General features: G+C 39.0%; 1 protein-coding gene across 1 annotated transcript in view; it reads right to left on the bottom strand.

Moving 5' to 3' along the window:
• AFF2 (ALF transcription elongation factor 2) overlaps positions 1-16,122 on the bottom strand; it is a 336,221-nt gene that overhangs the window by 76,054 nt on the left and 244,045 nt on the right. The window contains exons 8-9 of the mRNA XM_054169740.1: positions 14,276-14,327; positions 467-504 (exon numbers count right to left, since the gene is read on the bottom strand). Of these exons, the coding sequence (XP_054025715.1) occupies positions 467-504; positions 14,276-14,327 (90 nt within the window). The remainder of the gene's footprint in view (positions 1-466; positions 505-14,275; positions 14,328-16,122) is intronic.

Below are 16,122 nucleotides of genomic sequence, written 5' to 3'. Positions count from 1 at the left end.
AAAGAGACACACACACAGAGTGAGAAAGAGCGCTTAATCAACAGGATGACAAAGCCTTGATACATAGGTGCAAAATATTCCCATGTGTCTAGAAATACTTTGGCACATTCCTAGTTATTTCCCCCCTGTCAGACCTTCTCAAGGATTGCAATTAAAAATCATAATCTTTTTAACATGTACGAACCTCCCCAAGGCTAGGAGCACTATGTATTGAGTATGATTGTGATATTATTTGGCAGCTATTCATAGACAACACAATAATTTATGGAAACGGAATGAAACTTGGGGAGTGCAATCATTAGGGACACATGAGAAATCCAAAGCTTTCCTCAATGACACTGACCTTTTTATAGCTATGATTAGGGGCAACTTGAATTCTATTATCTTTTCATCACCCTTCCCACTGTCCTACAGTACAACAACTGTGTTAAACTTGCATTTTAAAATGGATGGAAGTATAACTTACTTTACAGGAATGTTTCTCAATTTCGTCTTTTCAGCAGCCTGCAAACAGAAGAAGGGGTGGGGGAAACAAACAAGTGAGCACCACACCAAAGCACAACCAAGCTGCAAGCAAACATTAACCTGCAGATGCTCTTCAGAAGCGCACCCCCAGGCAGCTGGTCACAGACAGGGCAGAGGGCTGCAGGAACTGGACCCTTCCAGAGAGATAGTGCTACAGGTTTTAAATACTTTTGCCCCAGTTTACAGCATCAGAGTGCTTTGTCTATTTTTGATGTCCACGAGTGTTTAGGAACTGCTCATTCAGGGTGACTATTTCATTTCCTGCTCCGAGTCCTGGCCCCTTTGTCACAAGCTATCTGTTCATATGTGGAACAAGAGGGAAAAAGAAAGGGAAGAACGGACTCCATTTCCAAAAGAGGTTTTATTCACCAACAGCCGAAAAGGGCAAGGGATGGCCAAATATTCAGATCAATTTCCTCTTGTGAAACCTTTGAGAAAACACACTCCAAATCACCTAAATGAGTAAATCTTTGGGCCTCTCGGCCTGCACCACCTCAGACATGGAGCCTGGTTCCAGTTTATTGCTGAACCCATTGATCTGTGTACAGTCCATTTATCATTCATGAAAAGAGCCAGTGATCTTCACAGTATATTAGAAGAAACAACTCAGATCATCTGTCAACGGCCCTCTCATTTCTGTTTCCCTCTCCACGGGGATTTCATCTCCTTCGATTCTTCTTGAATTAAAATGTTGCTAAGCAACACAGCTGGGGGCACCGATGGCAGTCGCGCCACTCTATCACACTGGTTAAGCTGCTCAAGATCTTAGTGGAGATTTACTTTTAATATTTATTTATTTTTTAACGCTTCTGTGGCGTAATTATATAATGGGAACCAACCTTGCATCCCCCCTGACTTTTTTTTCAGAACAGGTAAATAATGTTTTAACACAGGAAGGCTTGAAACATCGCCTTCAGATAAACCAGTGCTGTTGTGTCACTTCAGAGAATTCCTTCCAGCATCTGCAGAGCTAGGATGTAATAGATTTAAATGTGGAAAGCGGTCAGATGGTTCACGAGATTACAAGCAAGGATAGTGGTGAAATGCAGAATTAAGACAACTGATCCATAAACCTATTATAGTAAGGAAAGTTTTAGTGCTTAATTACCTTCAGAGATATTTTTATAAAGCCTACCAAGATGGAACAGAAGGGGTTTGGTAAAAAACTTTAACCTCTGCTATGCAGAGGAACGGGAATAAAATGGTTCCCACATAGGAACTGTTAATGTTAGTGTTCTGAAAAAATGCTTACACAAGCCCTTGAAGAATTAAATCCTTTATGGAAACTAAGTTTTGAAAGCTGTGGGCTGTGCACAACTGGGCTCCAAATTTTGCCAAAATGAGTTCTCCTTTGAGCTCTACAATGGGGCTAGCTTTTCAAAATACCCACTGTTTTGACACTTCTGCTTCCAATCACAGCAAAGATAAAATCTGTGTCAAAATCCATGGAAATCTCTATTAATTAGTTTAAAATTTGGAAGAAAGAAATAGAACTTGTGAGAGCTGAGATGGGACAACAGCAATGGTCTGGGCTGGCTCTCAGTGTGTGAATAAAAATGTGTTTCTTTCATTTGGATTCTATTTTCCATCCAATGAATAACTCAGTGAATGCATGATAGGAAACAATTATATTAATTGTACAGTAGGATTGCTAAGTAAAACACTTAAACCTCAGGAGAATATAAACTTAAGATTGCATAAGCAAGTGCTACAGGCTCAAACCTAACAAGCCTATCACACAACTGGGTCTCTGCCTCATTAGTGAGATAAAGTGAGTGGTGCCTCTTCCCAATGATAGTCTCCCAAACCTCCTTTTCTCAGCTGTTATGTGCAAAGGCAAGAGCCAGAAGAATGTTATTAAGAAATCTTTCTGAGTAGCAAACTACCTGTAACAACACACAAATGTTTCATTTAAAGTGGATTAAAACACCATGAAAAATGGCATTTCACTTTCCCAAGCCTCACACTAAATGCCAAGCTCCAGCCCCATCCTGCAGTGAAACAGAATCATTTTTAAAGCTCATAAATAAACTTCTGTAATGGCAGAAGTTCTTTGGACTCTACAGTCATATTTTGCTGGGTTCTTCTATATACCAAATAGTTGGACTACAACAATTCTGAGTTCAAGCATGTGAAAATTACACCTAAATAATCCTCCCCCCTGCCCAATTATTCAAAAATCACTACACAAAAACTGATATGAGAATATGGATAAAGAAAATAAAAGAGTTGTAGAGTGTCTAGGATCACAAATAAATAATATTGCAGCTGACTCTAATACAAAGTAAAACAGAAGATACTCCGGAGAGTGTGTGTGTGATGGTGTGAGCTAAAGTGTTTACATGGAGGATTAAAGAAGATGAAGATATTTCAAGGAGTGAGAACTGGCAATGTTGAAGTCATAGAATATTAAAGAGTGGAGTCTACACTGGATGTTTGATATTTGACTAGTTAGCTATGTTGATGATGATATTTGACTAGCTACCTACATTGATGACAACTCTTTACCCTGAAAGGAACATGGTAGCTTTAGCAAGAAAGAATTACAGATGCATTTTATTTTCTTGGACCATGAACATTCTAGCACATATATTCCCTTCCAACTTTTATAAGGAGAATCTCCATTCCACTCCACTTTCCACCCCCACCCCCGCTTTGTTACTGGGAGAAGGCACTCTCCTAACTCTAAAGAAAAGGCACATGCTGGAGGAACAGTGTCCTTCAGACACATGCCCATTCATGTGATTTTAAATATTGCAAATGCTCAGGTTAGTCTAGATGCCAGCCTGGTTTAATATTGCATGATTAGGCCACTGGCCATTATAGTTTGCCTATGAGTGGGACCGTCGTGGTGTTAAACACAATAGAAAATACGTTAAGGATTCCATCTGAGAAAGAAATGCAGGATCTGTCCTTCTGCTTTTATTTGTCTTGTAGGTGCTGCTCATTCATTTTGCAAAGCATATTTGTTGCGATATTATGAGCATGCCCAGTGGCAGAAGATAAAGGAAGGCAAAATCAAAGTGACATTGAGTAACTCTACACATTAAGCTTTGATGCAGAAACATATTGTTTGAAAATGTTTGGTGTGCAGTAGGTCTGTCAATTAGAGCTAATTATTTTTCTCTGATCAGGAAGAATGAAATCTTGTTTTAGGCAGGTTTCTTTGAAATGTATGGCTCTTATATAACTTCATTATAGGAAAATCTTCCAAATTACTTTTTTTCTGGGTTGCTTAGCTATTGACTCAAATTGTCTGTGTTGAGTAGTTCTCTCTGCTTTGATAATTAACTTTTGATCATTACTGAATTTAGCAGCTCTAGTCAGATGTGTTCATAGCCATCCTCTTCAACTATTTCAGTGTTCATCGCCTTTAATCTTTGAACAAAATGATCTCATTGAGCTTCCATCAGCCTCGCTAGTCAGTTAATAATTCCTGTTTCTCATCTTCATGACTGAGTTTGATTTGTTTTAGACTTGATGCAAGCTTTTGATTATTAATTTAAGCTATTTCAAAGACAAACATGTTTTAAGAGTTATTTTTTTTTTTTAATCTTATATTCCTATTCCTTTACAAATAAGAAACTGGTTTCAACTTCACAATGATTCCTGCACTTCATATATTAAAAGTACTAGCAAGAAACAGAGCAGTTAGGAGCTCCCTAAGCCATGATACATGTGCCCTGAGTGGGAGATGATGCTGAGAATGAATTTGGACTGGTATAATCTAAAATTCAATGGGTATAAGGAGAATTACATCATGGGGCCTTTGCTAATTTTGAGTTTGAAAACATGCATTAAAATAATTTAGGATGATTAGAAAATGGAAGCCAGAGTGAACCAGACAATCATTCCACTTTAATTTGTAATGTCCTTCCTTTTTTTTATTTTTTTTTTTTACAGTTATAGCCATTCCATAATTGTGCCTCTGCTCTCTAAGACCTTATTTCAACAGCTGAATGTTGAGTAAGAAGGATGAAAATGAAGAATACGTGAGCAGTAGTTAGTTAGAGAGGATCATCCATCAGAGAGTATATGTTTCCCCATGACTTTTATAACTGTGAATGACTTCTACCTCTTATGTTGCATTACAACTGATTTTGGCACTAGCTGTTTTAGCATTAGCTCAAGAACCATCTTCACCTTGCCTTACTTGATCTGCAGTGTGGATATACTCATAAAGTTTTTTTTTTAGCAGGTATTTAACTATTGCAAAAAAAGAATAAATATTAAAGCTAGGAATATGCACAAAGTGCTTTCAGATTGTATGCAATAACTGCAAACTGTGAAAAATCATGCTTTTCTTTGCCACTATCAATAACTGGACTGATGCTTGGATAAGAACCAGAAAAAATACTACAGTCAGAATGACTTCCCTGCATCACAAAGCTTGAGGAGAATGCACTGGCAAGAGGCTGGGTCAAAAATACTGAATTAAAATAACTAGCATCTGCAAGAAAGCAAATAATATTTTTGGTCAAGTGTTAGAGGGGAAGCGTCTGCTATCCAAAATAAAAATACATTTTCCATTGCATAAGTGAAAATCCAGGATTTTCAGTGTAAACTATTTGATTTTGAGAAAGTGAGATTAGACAGGAAGTAATTTTTAAGATTGCCTCCTTGTCTTCTTAATTCAGAAACACTGATCAGCCACCTAAGGAGGGAATTGCTGAACCTCAAACAGTCTCTCAGGTTGAGACAGATAATGCTTCATGCCATCAAATCTGTTGGCAGAAGAAGAAAGGTCTTCATGCTTTAGCTTTTTCCTATGCTGCAAATCTAATTTAGGTTAATCTCCCAGATTCTAAGCACCTCTTGTGCTTGGGTAAATAGCTAAGCAACTCAATACAAGTTTGCAACCCACTGATATTCTCCTCTCCTGTAAGTATAGAAGAGACTCCTTGGAGATTCCATTCAGCAATCCAATATAAACAAAGACATTTTTCACATTAGCGGAGTTATGTCTATAGCTATATGTATACCTGTCTTTGTAATTATAATTTGTCTTGGAACTTACACCACACTCTTATTTATACAGAATGCCTTACCTATGATCCTAAATAAGGAACCAAAACTCACTACTTACTGACTGCACTGTATTATGCTCTGATTCTGTAATGATACAGTTGGTGCTAACTACAACTTCCTGTGGAGGAGGAGAATGTAGTGTGCAGCACACAAACCATCCAGAAAGCCAAATACAAGGGCTGAAGGATTAGTGTGTGGTGATACATGCATACAGTTTCTTTTTTACTTCATTGGTTACACTCTCCTCTACCTGTCCCCTAATGTCAACAGAGGAGATTGTATTTCTTTCTTGCTAATTGCCTTTGACATCAAGTTGGCAACCTTGTATTTGAGATTCTGTGTGTGATGTTCCAGGTCAGTCTCACCTCGAGGACAAAAAGCCCAATGTTAATGTATCTAGGACCAAAAAAATAAATGGAGAAGATACTTTCCTCATCATGCTGCATTTTTTTAAAATGAGTATTTTTCCTTCAGAAGCCAAATGTGGAATGGATAAGCTAAGATCCATATTTCAAAATATCAAGTCACCAAGCATGTGCTATCTACAAATCAGAACGGTTCACTGAACTCTTGCTGTGTATGAAGCACAGAGAGCTTCTCATCATTGCTTTGAGCAATGCAGTAACCTTCATGGCTTCACAGACAGTTGCTTAAGAATACCTGAAATACTGGACATTTAATTTCAATTGGTGCAGTGGAGGCTGGGTAAAATGAAAAGCAGAGTTTAAGTGACTATCTCTAAAACAGTCCATCTGTGGGTTAGGAGTCACCTTCATCCTTGATGTAAGTGAGCTGCTTTTAATTGAGCAACACCACAGACACACTTGGGATTGTCAGCATTATTTCCCAAATCTCTGTTTTTCTACTGGGCCAATGGTGGAAATCAAGCTAAGAAAGTATGCAATAAAAATTGCAGTCATTCTTGAATGACTATTCCTTATTTTACTGGGTTTGCATGGCAAAGTTTTGGTGATACGGAGAGATCTGTGAGAAGATGCCAGAAGTTTCCCCCATTTCCAATAGTGCAAATGCCAGCTGGCTCCAAGAAGGACCTGTTGCTGACCAAGGCTGGCCAAGGCTGAGCATTACCACCAGTGACAGTGGTAATGCCTCTGGGATAAAATATTTAAGAAGCAGGGAGAAAATCTGGAGAGAGGAGGGGGAACACATGGCAGAAACAACTTTGCAGACACCAAGGCTAGTGAAGAAGGAGGGAGAGGAGGTGTTCCAGAGTGCTAGAGCAGAGATTCCCAAAATGAAAACCATGGTGAGGCAGACTGACACCCTGCAGGCCCTAGAGGTCCATGGTGGAGCAGATGGATGCACCTGATGAAGGCTCTGACTCTGTGGGAAGCATACTCTGGGAACATGTTTCTGGCATGACCTGTGCTTATTTTGACTTCTCCATCCAACAAAGGAGAAATTCTAATATGCTATTGATTTGAATTTTGCAGACCTGCAAAAACATTGTCAAGTTCCTTTACAAATGCTAATCAATGAAGTCTAGCAGATTCACATGGACTGACAACATCAATTGACCTGGTAATTGAAGACTCCTATGGCAGAGAAGACAGCTTCCAAAATGTTGGTCAAATAGTACTGAATGGTCCATGTTTAAGAAAAAACATTCCAAATTGATATTCTGGCATCTTTCCCTCGCAAATAATTTGCTACAAATTCATTACAAATTACCTAGGCTTGGTGGGTAACAATACTATTGTATATATAAAAACATCTAGCTAGGAATAAAACTCAGCATTTGTTGTTGCTTTATTTACTGATGATTTTCCTAAAACCTGTGCTTGGTTCAACCCCAATAATAAAATAAATCATTTGTTGAGCTTGCTCCAAAGTTGCATTTCAACATGTTAACCATGATTACAAATCTTGAGGAGGCAAAAGAAACAGAAAAAAGAGAAATATTTTGTTTATCTAAACGTCCCCCAAGAATTAAGCAGCAAAAGGCTAGATTCAAAGACTGTCCAGTGATTTCATTGTGCAGCTGCAGATAATCTCCACAATCTGTGAACTCCTCTGTTTCCTGGTTCTAACAGAAGGTAATTCTTTCTGTCTCAGTCTCTGAAGCTCACTTGAATGGTGTTGATACTCTGAGGTCTTACAATGAGGTGTGTTTGTATTGTGCAATGCCTAATTGCTGCTTTTGCAACATTCACACTAGCTAAAACTTGCTGCATCAAAATAGAATGGAGGTTAGGCAGACACCTTGGAAACAGCCCCTTGCACCTCTACTCATTTGCCATCTAATCCAGTTAGATTTTCTTTTGTGGCAAAGGCCTTTATCTTACTCCTCCAGGAGTCCAACCTATCCTTAAGTGTCTTCCCTACTCTAAATCAATGAATAGTTACTTAGACTTGAGAAGCAGAAGGGGAGAGTGAAAGAGTACCAGCAATAGCACTGCTGGGAGGATGTGAATTGATATTGCTGTGGTTCATGCTGCCCATTTGTTTCCTGTGCAGGACTAAAGACTTTAAGGATTTTAATTTATACTTAACATTACATCTCCACTGAATGTTAAATCTATTACAAACAGGCAGCAGAGGTAACAGAGGCAAACATACATGGAATAACCCTTTGTTGACCTTGGTCTCATTTAGTACATTGCTCGGATGACATAGGTAGCTACAAAATTGCACAGCTCCGAAAATTATGCTTAACATCGTTATCATGAAATTGCTAATTTTGTAAAGCAGGCACACTCTCTGTGAGACCACCCTGCCCAAATCTATTGCACTGTCACACTGTGGTCTTAACCTGTCCCTAGGAGCAGGCAGAAGGTCTCTTCTGCGAAGACTCATCCCGCTGGCACAGAATGGAGCAAACCTTGCTGTGGCAGGTGAATTCATCTGAGGAAAAATTAAGGTGTTTGGTTCTCACTACTGTTCTCCTTCTGGAATACCTCCAGGGGAGATCAACTTTCACTTCTTCTCCCCTTATTCTAGCTGACAGAAGCTAATTACTGGATTTATCATGCCCTTTTCATCACCTGCTTTACGCTTGTTCTGGCCACCTGAGTCTCTCCTTCAAACTTTCACAACCCCTCTAGTTTTCAAAGCCAGCACTAGAACTATCCTCTACTGGTGTAAAAAGCTCCCAAGAACTTGGATTTTGAAGTTCACAGATGGTTATTTAGGCTTTTACAAAAGAGTGACACTGCAGATGGCCAGCATAAGAAAGGCAGACACTTTACCAAAATGCTTCACAAGGCTCTCATGATAAAAATCACATTCTCCTTTTGAGAAGAAAAGGGAGATAAATGCTTACTATCTGGTCAGATTAGTGTGGGGTGAGCACTGAGATGGCCTGCAGATATTAAAAATCTTCAGATTTATTTTAATAGGACAGTATGGTCAGGTCTGACTTTTCTCTTAACAACACTGGTGGTGTCAATCCTCTATCTCATCTACTGCAGGCTTGACTTGCTGCCAAAACAATAGAGGGCTTTTGCATAAGTGGCACAAATAGCAAGAGACCCTGGGGAAACAGATTTCCCCTCTTTACAAAAAAAGTGTGTGTGCATGCATGCACACACACAGAGTACATGACCTGTCCTGTGGACTGAAAGATGTATCTTCCTCCTCCCTTCCATCCCAAAAAGGCTGGCAGATCTCCAGCACCTGGTCTTTACAATTGTACTGAGGAACAACTGGCTTTCCCCACTCAGTTTAGTAGTGAGCCCTTTCTAAGGCTTCTCCTTCAGGTGAATATTTTATGGTATGGCTTTGAAAGCCCAGATGCTTCTGGCTGGTGGCATGAAAAACTAAACCCAGGAGAAGCACCTAACTTAGCTGAGGGGCTATGAAGTTCCGGATTATTTATGGGGAAGTCAGGAGAGGACTTCTTGCAACTGTATTTATCCATCTTTTTAACTAAGGCATTTCATTCTCCTTTTGTTAGAGCTGCCTACCAGTATTTCCTTTCCCCATATTATTTTCTTTACTGTGGTGGAGGGTTTTTGAAACACTGAGCTGCCAGTGCATAATAAGCAACCCATGGAAAAAGCCAGGGCAGTAGGAGGGACTGGACTCCTCCAGCTCCTGTACTGGTCTAGGCAGCTGCTATCTCAGTGCCCAGGTAAAAGCACCGCTGCAGCCTGCAGGGGCAAACTTACTGTTGTTCATCTGTAGTACTGTGCACTCTACAGCAGCCATTTGTCCTGTGAGTTGTATTAAACCTCTTCCTCACTGATGGATGACCTCCACAATAACAACATGTGCAGAAACAATTACATGAGATTCTGTGACTTTGAACAAGTTAAAAGCTTTTGATAACACTGTGTATTTTAGTGGTGTGTGATGTTTTCACTCATAACTGCAGCAAGTTCAGCCCAGATCTCAGAGTGATTACTGAAGGCTTCTGCTGACAATAAACAAATATATGGTATGAACCTGTGTCATTACTATGTGAATCATGCCCTTAGACATGTCAGCTATCAAATATCTTATTACCAGAGATTTGTCTAACAGAAGCTGGAGTATTCATTTACACAACTGATAATACATCATTGTTTCAACTAGTGTTGTGCAGAATAAAATCTGAGTGCCAATTAACATGGGCTGACGTAGCAAGAAGAGACATAGCTTCATGAAAGGATTTTTCATGGCTATAGACTGACAAGGTTACAGAATGACTGCATTATCCTAATAGCTTCTGTTTTCATTAATGGCTTAATGAAAACATTTCCCTACAATTATAAAACATGACTGTAGATCTTAAACACTTGAATATGGGTTCTTTATCAAAACACAGGCTGCTGTAGCTATAACTGATGCTGCACCACTCTGGAATTTCGGTGGAACCCAATGACAGATAAACTGTTTACACTAAAAGACTCTATCAAAGTTATTTTGCAACTAGTTTCATCCTTATCCATCTGATTTTTCTACAGCTTTGACAAGATGACCTCTCTCACTGTGCGTGCAGTATTGATGTCATTACTGAAGAGCTGTTCTTCAGCCTTTCTGCTGATAACAAAGTAAATGGAAATGTAGAGAAACCTTGGGGAGGTAAACAGCTTGTTCAGGATCCAGCTAAAAAACAGGGAAAATTACAGCAGGAAAGGGATATCTAGTTTTCCAAGGAAAGAGGTCACTGGTCCACTTTTAAAAGTGTTTACATGATACAATGAAGGCACATCACATCTTAGAAATTCATAAACTTAAAAAAAACCCCAAAACTTGAATAAAGGCTTTGACAGCTCACTATGCATTATAAGAATTTAAGGCTCAGCCTGATCACATTTTCAGACTCAGCCACAAAGTAAAACATTTTGCATGCAATTACCTAACATCAGCCTAGCAAAAACCAATGTTTGTGTGAAATACAAACAATAGAGTAGGGCTATGGAGCATATGCATGTCTTGTGTTTGTATGGTTATCAGAGAAGGGCAATAAAGGGACAGTCACTAAGGGAAGGAAGGGGAAAAAAACATCCATTGATTTTTTCTGCCAAAACCACTATACACATAAAATACTGAAAATGGAGCAGCTCTGTAACTAGCATGAAAGTTTCTTTGGTTCAAAAACACACAGTTCACCAGCAATGTGCTTTAAATTAAGTACACATTTCAAAGGTTAACAGGACTGTTCTCTAGGCAGAAGAACAAAGAGGAGCTGGTTAAAGAAAATTGGGTACACTACAGCTACTTAAAATACTGTATCCAGGCACAACTCATTTGGATGCCTTTGAGCTCAAAGCTAATTTGAATCATACAGAGGTGCTTTAGAGAACAAAAATACTAACCTGTGTTTTATCTAAGCTCTTTTAGCTGAAGCAAGCCACTAATTAAAAATCTTCACCAGTCTTCCTAATTTCTGATGTATTTTTTAACAGAGTAATAAAGCTATTGAAAAGCTCTGTCCTTCCTCACAGAAGTGTTAACATTAGCTACTCTGAAATGCCTTGCCATCTAATGGTTTTACTAATAACATACCTGTCATCTGCCAGTCTAAAATGTATCTCATAGCCAATCTAAAAATATTGCACTGTAGGACTTCTGAATGTAATAGTGATGCATATGCCAACATTCCTCTCAGTGGCAATGCTAAAAGAGTTTACAATCCAGAGAATGCCTACATGTAACAATACTTCTCAAATAATACATTAAACAGATGTGTACCTGGTATGATAAATATGTGACATAAAAATCTATTGGGTTGGTCAGTGTGCATATTAAAAACCATTCAAGTAGGTCAAATTGGAGATAGCTTAAAACTTTAAAGACAGGAATTTTAATAAAACTGTCAATACAATTTTCTTTGTTAAAACATTTGACACTGATTATGCTGCTTATATTGAAAGAGAAACACAAGGTCTATATCTTTAGATCTTTTATTGAACTGTGAGCGCAGCATCAATAACTGCTTCTCAGCTGTAAATGAAAATTGATTCCAGATCTAACCCGTCATTTTCTGTGTGTCTTTAATCCCAAATCACCTGCAATGAGACACAAGAATCAGCACTTTGTCTATGGGACAAAGCACATGTCATATGGCCAGCTCAACAGTGCCTACACTGAAGACGCTGTGGGGTGTGCTTACATGTGTTAGATGCAGACAGTAACAGGTCTCTCCAAGCAAGGCCCAGAAGGTGATACTGGGAGTTTGAAGCTGTGGTGGAGTAAATTGTTACTTGTTTAATGCACTATTGCAATGACTGTTACGGTTTAAAGCTTTAGAGATCTGAAGTCTGAAAAGACCTGCAACAAATCTCATTGGACTTCCTGCATGTCACAGCTCAAAGAAATTCACTTGACAGCTTCTGCATCAAGCCCACAACAGTTAGAAGTCTGAGAGGAAGACCGCAAGGTTTCCACCAATTTGCTGCACTTTGGCGCTAGTAGTTAGGATTTTCAGCCAGCTACCACTTGCTGAAGCCTTTTAAACCTTCTGAGGTGAAATTAAAATGTATGGTCTCATTTGAGGAATACTTTTCTTGGTGATATGTTGCTAGATCATCACCACGCATGCCTTAACCAAAAAAGACCTAACAGTTATATTGAGGAGCATTCTCCAGATTGGTTTTATAACTCTGAGGAAAAATTTCCAGTTATTTAAAAACCTATTTGAAATGTGAATGATAAAAGTGGGCAGCATGTTTAGTAACAGTAACTAATACTATCTAATAGAATAAATACCTGCCACTGACTTCCCCCTGAGTGTTTTCATCCTATCCAGAAATCAAGGCTCAACTGCTTAATTATATGACTGACTTGGTTTCCCCTCAACAGTGGGGCAATGGAAAGGAGATGTTTAACACCTGAAAGAGCATGAGGTCCATGGACTCCTGAATACACGCAGTCCAGATCTGAAGTAAGTGTGCTCCTTCATAGAAGTGAGAAAGTAAGAAAGGAGAGCTTTGTTTCTTGTAGACAAGCTTCCAACACTCTTCCACCTTGACAAATACACTACTGGTAGTCTCAGAAGACAGGCTGATAGATCAAACTAAGACATTCACTAAAAGTTGAGATCAAGGTGCATTTATGTGTTACAACCACCCCTGTCATGTAAAGATTGAAGAGTCCCTAGCAATTCTCAAAGGACAAATCCTAGGGTTTCCAACTGACCACTGTTCTCAAAAGATTTTTGTTTTCCTGAAATATGTGTAGATGTAAAGATAATAAACCTGATTTTTACTTTAAAGAAAAAACCCCAAAGCCCAGTAAATTCTAGTGCATGCTTCACATTGCTATAAGCCTATGGGAAAATAAATTAAAGAATAAATACATAGTGTAAGGACAGCGATTCCATTCCTGTATGGAAACACTACAAAGACTGTTGGAATGGTTTTGAGCAGAGTTTTAACCTTTTCTCTCCCTGTCAGAATGCACATGTGTACACCTGAATTACAATGGTGTCACTTGACTGCAAAAGGTTTGTGCCAAAAAATCAAACTAAGTATTTTTCTAACCTTGATCTCCCCAGCTGAATATGCAACACTGTAAAGTTCACACATTGTAATTGCCTTCATCTGTCCCTCATGAAGGAATTATTTTAGATGCTTTTTGGAAAAAAATATTTTGCAGTCAGAGACCATTGCAGTTACTTTGTTGATGCTTATGTGTCTGAGCAGTGGGTCAGATCAACCTTCCTTCACACTTCCAGTCCCTATCTTTACAGAGATATGGCAGAAGCTGCTAAAGTGTGAAGGTGCTGCCAGTGTAATGCCTGAGTGGAGCAGCAGAGCTGTGCTGCTCAGCTTTGCAAGGCCTTAGTGTGGGATGCAGTGTGTGACAAAAATCTAAAGGACAAACTCATTCAGGCAACCGAAAAAGCTGTGGGTTCTTTCCTATAGTGTGTATAGCTTTGTCTATAACCTCACAAACAAGAGACACAACCATACATGTATGGGGTAAGGTGAAGTGTCAGGCCTTTACAAAATATACTCAGTGTGCTGCTTGTCCAGCCAGTTCATTTGTTTCTTCCGTGATTGGAAGTGTTCATGTTTGGAATCCCTGCAGAGACAGACCACAATCTGTTTCTTAAGAAAATATTTGGGAGAGCTAAGGAAATTTTTGAGAAAGTACATGAAACTGCCTTATTATGTTCTCTTGTTGGCCTGCAGCTTATGCTGTGAATGGTACTATTGCAACACCCCAAAATGCTTTTGATGCAAGTACAGTAAACTGTCATGCAATCACATTCAACTGATACAACAACTTTGTCAGATTATAGGGTCTATGCACTTATAGCAGATGTATTTACCTGTTCATTGTCATCTTCATCACTGCTGAGTTTCAGATCATCCTCAAGCATTCTGGACAAAAGAGAGACAATACAGAATTTTACATTTAATGAATTAACTTGACACACAATGGACTGAATCTACTCTTCAGCAAAGTCAGTGGAAAAATTTTATTTCATTTCAACTTCAGCAAAATCAGGTCTGTGATAAGTAAACTGATGAATACTCTATGTGTGATGCTGGCTAAGAAGAACTGACTTTCAGGCTCATCCATCACAAAGTTTAGCAGTCAGCTCCTCTTACATGTCTTCTTTCATTTACACATTGTCACACAGTGATTAGTCCATATATACCTATACATGCTTTTAAGTAAAAAAATGGAAGGAAATCCAGCTCTAAGACAGTTTAAAAATGGAAGAAAGTCCTTTATGTTTCTAGAGCATCACCCTTTGAGGCTGGTATCAATCCCCATCTTATCAGAGAATGCAAAGTGAAGAATAGGAAGGGAGAGCTTGTTTCAAGTTTGGTGGCACCTCACAGTTGTTAGGATCTCAAAGAAGCAGAGCAAATGTTTTCCAAGCTAGGAACCTGCAAATTCATATCCTCATTTTCTTTATTTATTTTTAAATACAGAGAAATCTCCCAGGACAGCTCCTTGCCTTTGATTAAAGGGGAAGGGAACTCCTAAAGGTGTGGCTGTCCCAATGCATATTAACACTCATCTCTATTACTTTTTTTTTTTTTAAATCCAAAACCTGGGTATGGCAAATACACAGGCTAAGAAACTCTATTATTTGCTGTTGCATCTTTGCAGAAAAGGTCTCTTCTTCAAAGCTCTGTCTACCTAGAGAGACAGACACATGACTAGAAACCCCCAAATACACTCCAATACAGCTTCCCATATATTAATGCTTTTATCTAGCAGTCTTTCTCAGAGCTCATACTCCTTTGGGCACACTTCTACCACACACCCATCTTTTCACCTTGACAAATTCTCTTATCACAGGATGACATGTGAATGAATCGGCACATCTCACCCAGATCTGCTGTGACAGCCACTAAAATTGCTGAGTTTCCTTTCTCCCAGCCTGAGATCCTTTACCCACGGCAGGAGGCTTGCAAATTGCAATTACTGTTTCCTTTCTGCCTTGATGGAGACTGAAGTCTATGATTTTTTATTGTTAGCCTTTAAATAATCTGTAGCAATCAATGGATGTTCTGTTATAAAGTTGGGGGTTCTTTTTTCTTTCTTATTTATTTATTTATTTGAAGACTGACAGTAAATCATGGAAGCCTCCTGGTACAGGGAATTTTAAAGAGGGATCACTAATCCTAATGTGGAAATATCAAAAGGTTTGAAGCCCTGCTGGTGCTCTTAAAAAGACAAAGTGCAAGGCGATCTTTAAACCGGTTTGGAAGTCATCTGTCTTTGGGTGACCTCTGTTGTCGGGCAGCTCAGTGGTTACAAAGTATCTGGACACATAACTACTAGTCATTAATGTCTTGATAAATGGCAGATGCCTCTCTGTAATATGTGAACCCATAAAAGTAAGACTGTAGCATGGATAAAGAATCTTCTAGAAGTAAGAATTTGTGGTGGGTTGACCTTGGCTGGGTGCCAGGTGCCCACCAAAGCTGCCCTATTACTCCGTTCCTCAGCTGGACAGGAGAAAGAAAATACAATGAAAGGCTGGTGGGTTGAGATAAGAACAGGGAGAGAGTGCTCAAAAATTAGTGTCACAGGCAAAACACATGCAATTTGGGGAAATCAGTTTATTACCAATCGAATCAGAAGAGGGTGATGAGAAATAAACCCAAATTTAAAAAAAACCTGCCCTCCACCTCTCCCTTCTTCCTGGGCTTAACT

This window comes from Dryobates pubescens, chromosome 18 (genome assembly GCF_014839835.1).
Source record: "Dryobates pubescens isolate bDryPub1 chromosome 18, bDryPub1.pri, whole genome shotgun sequence".
Taxonomy (NCBI): domain Eukaryota; kingdom Metazoa; phylum Chordata; class Aves; order Piciformes; family Picidae; genus Dryobates; species Dryobates pubescens.
Note: the sequence above shows the minus strand (reverse complement) of the source record. Positions and strands in the feature narration are given on the sequence as shown.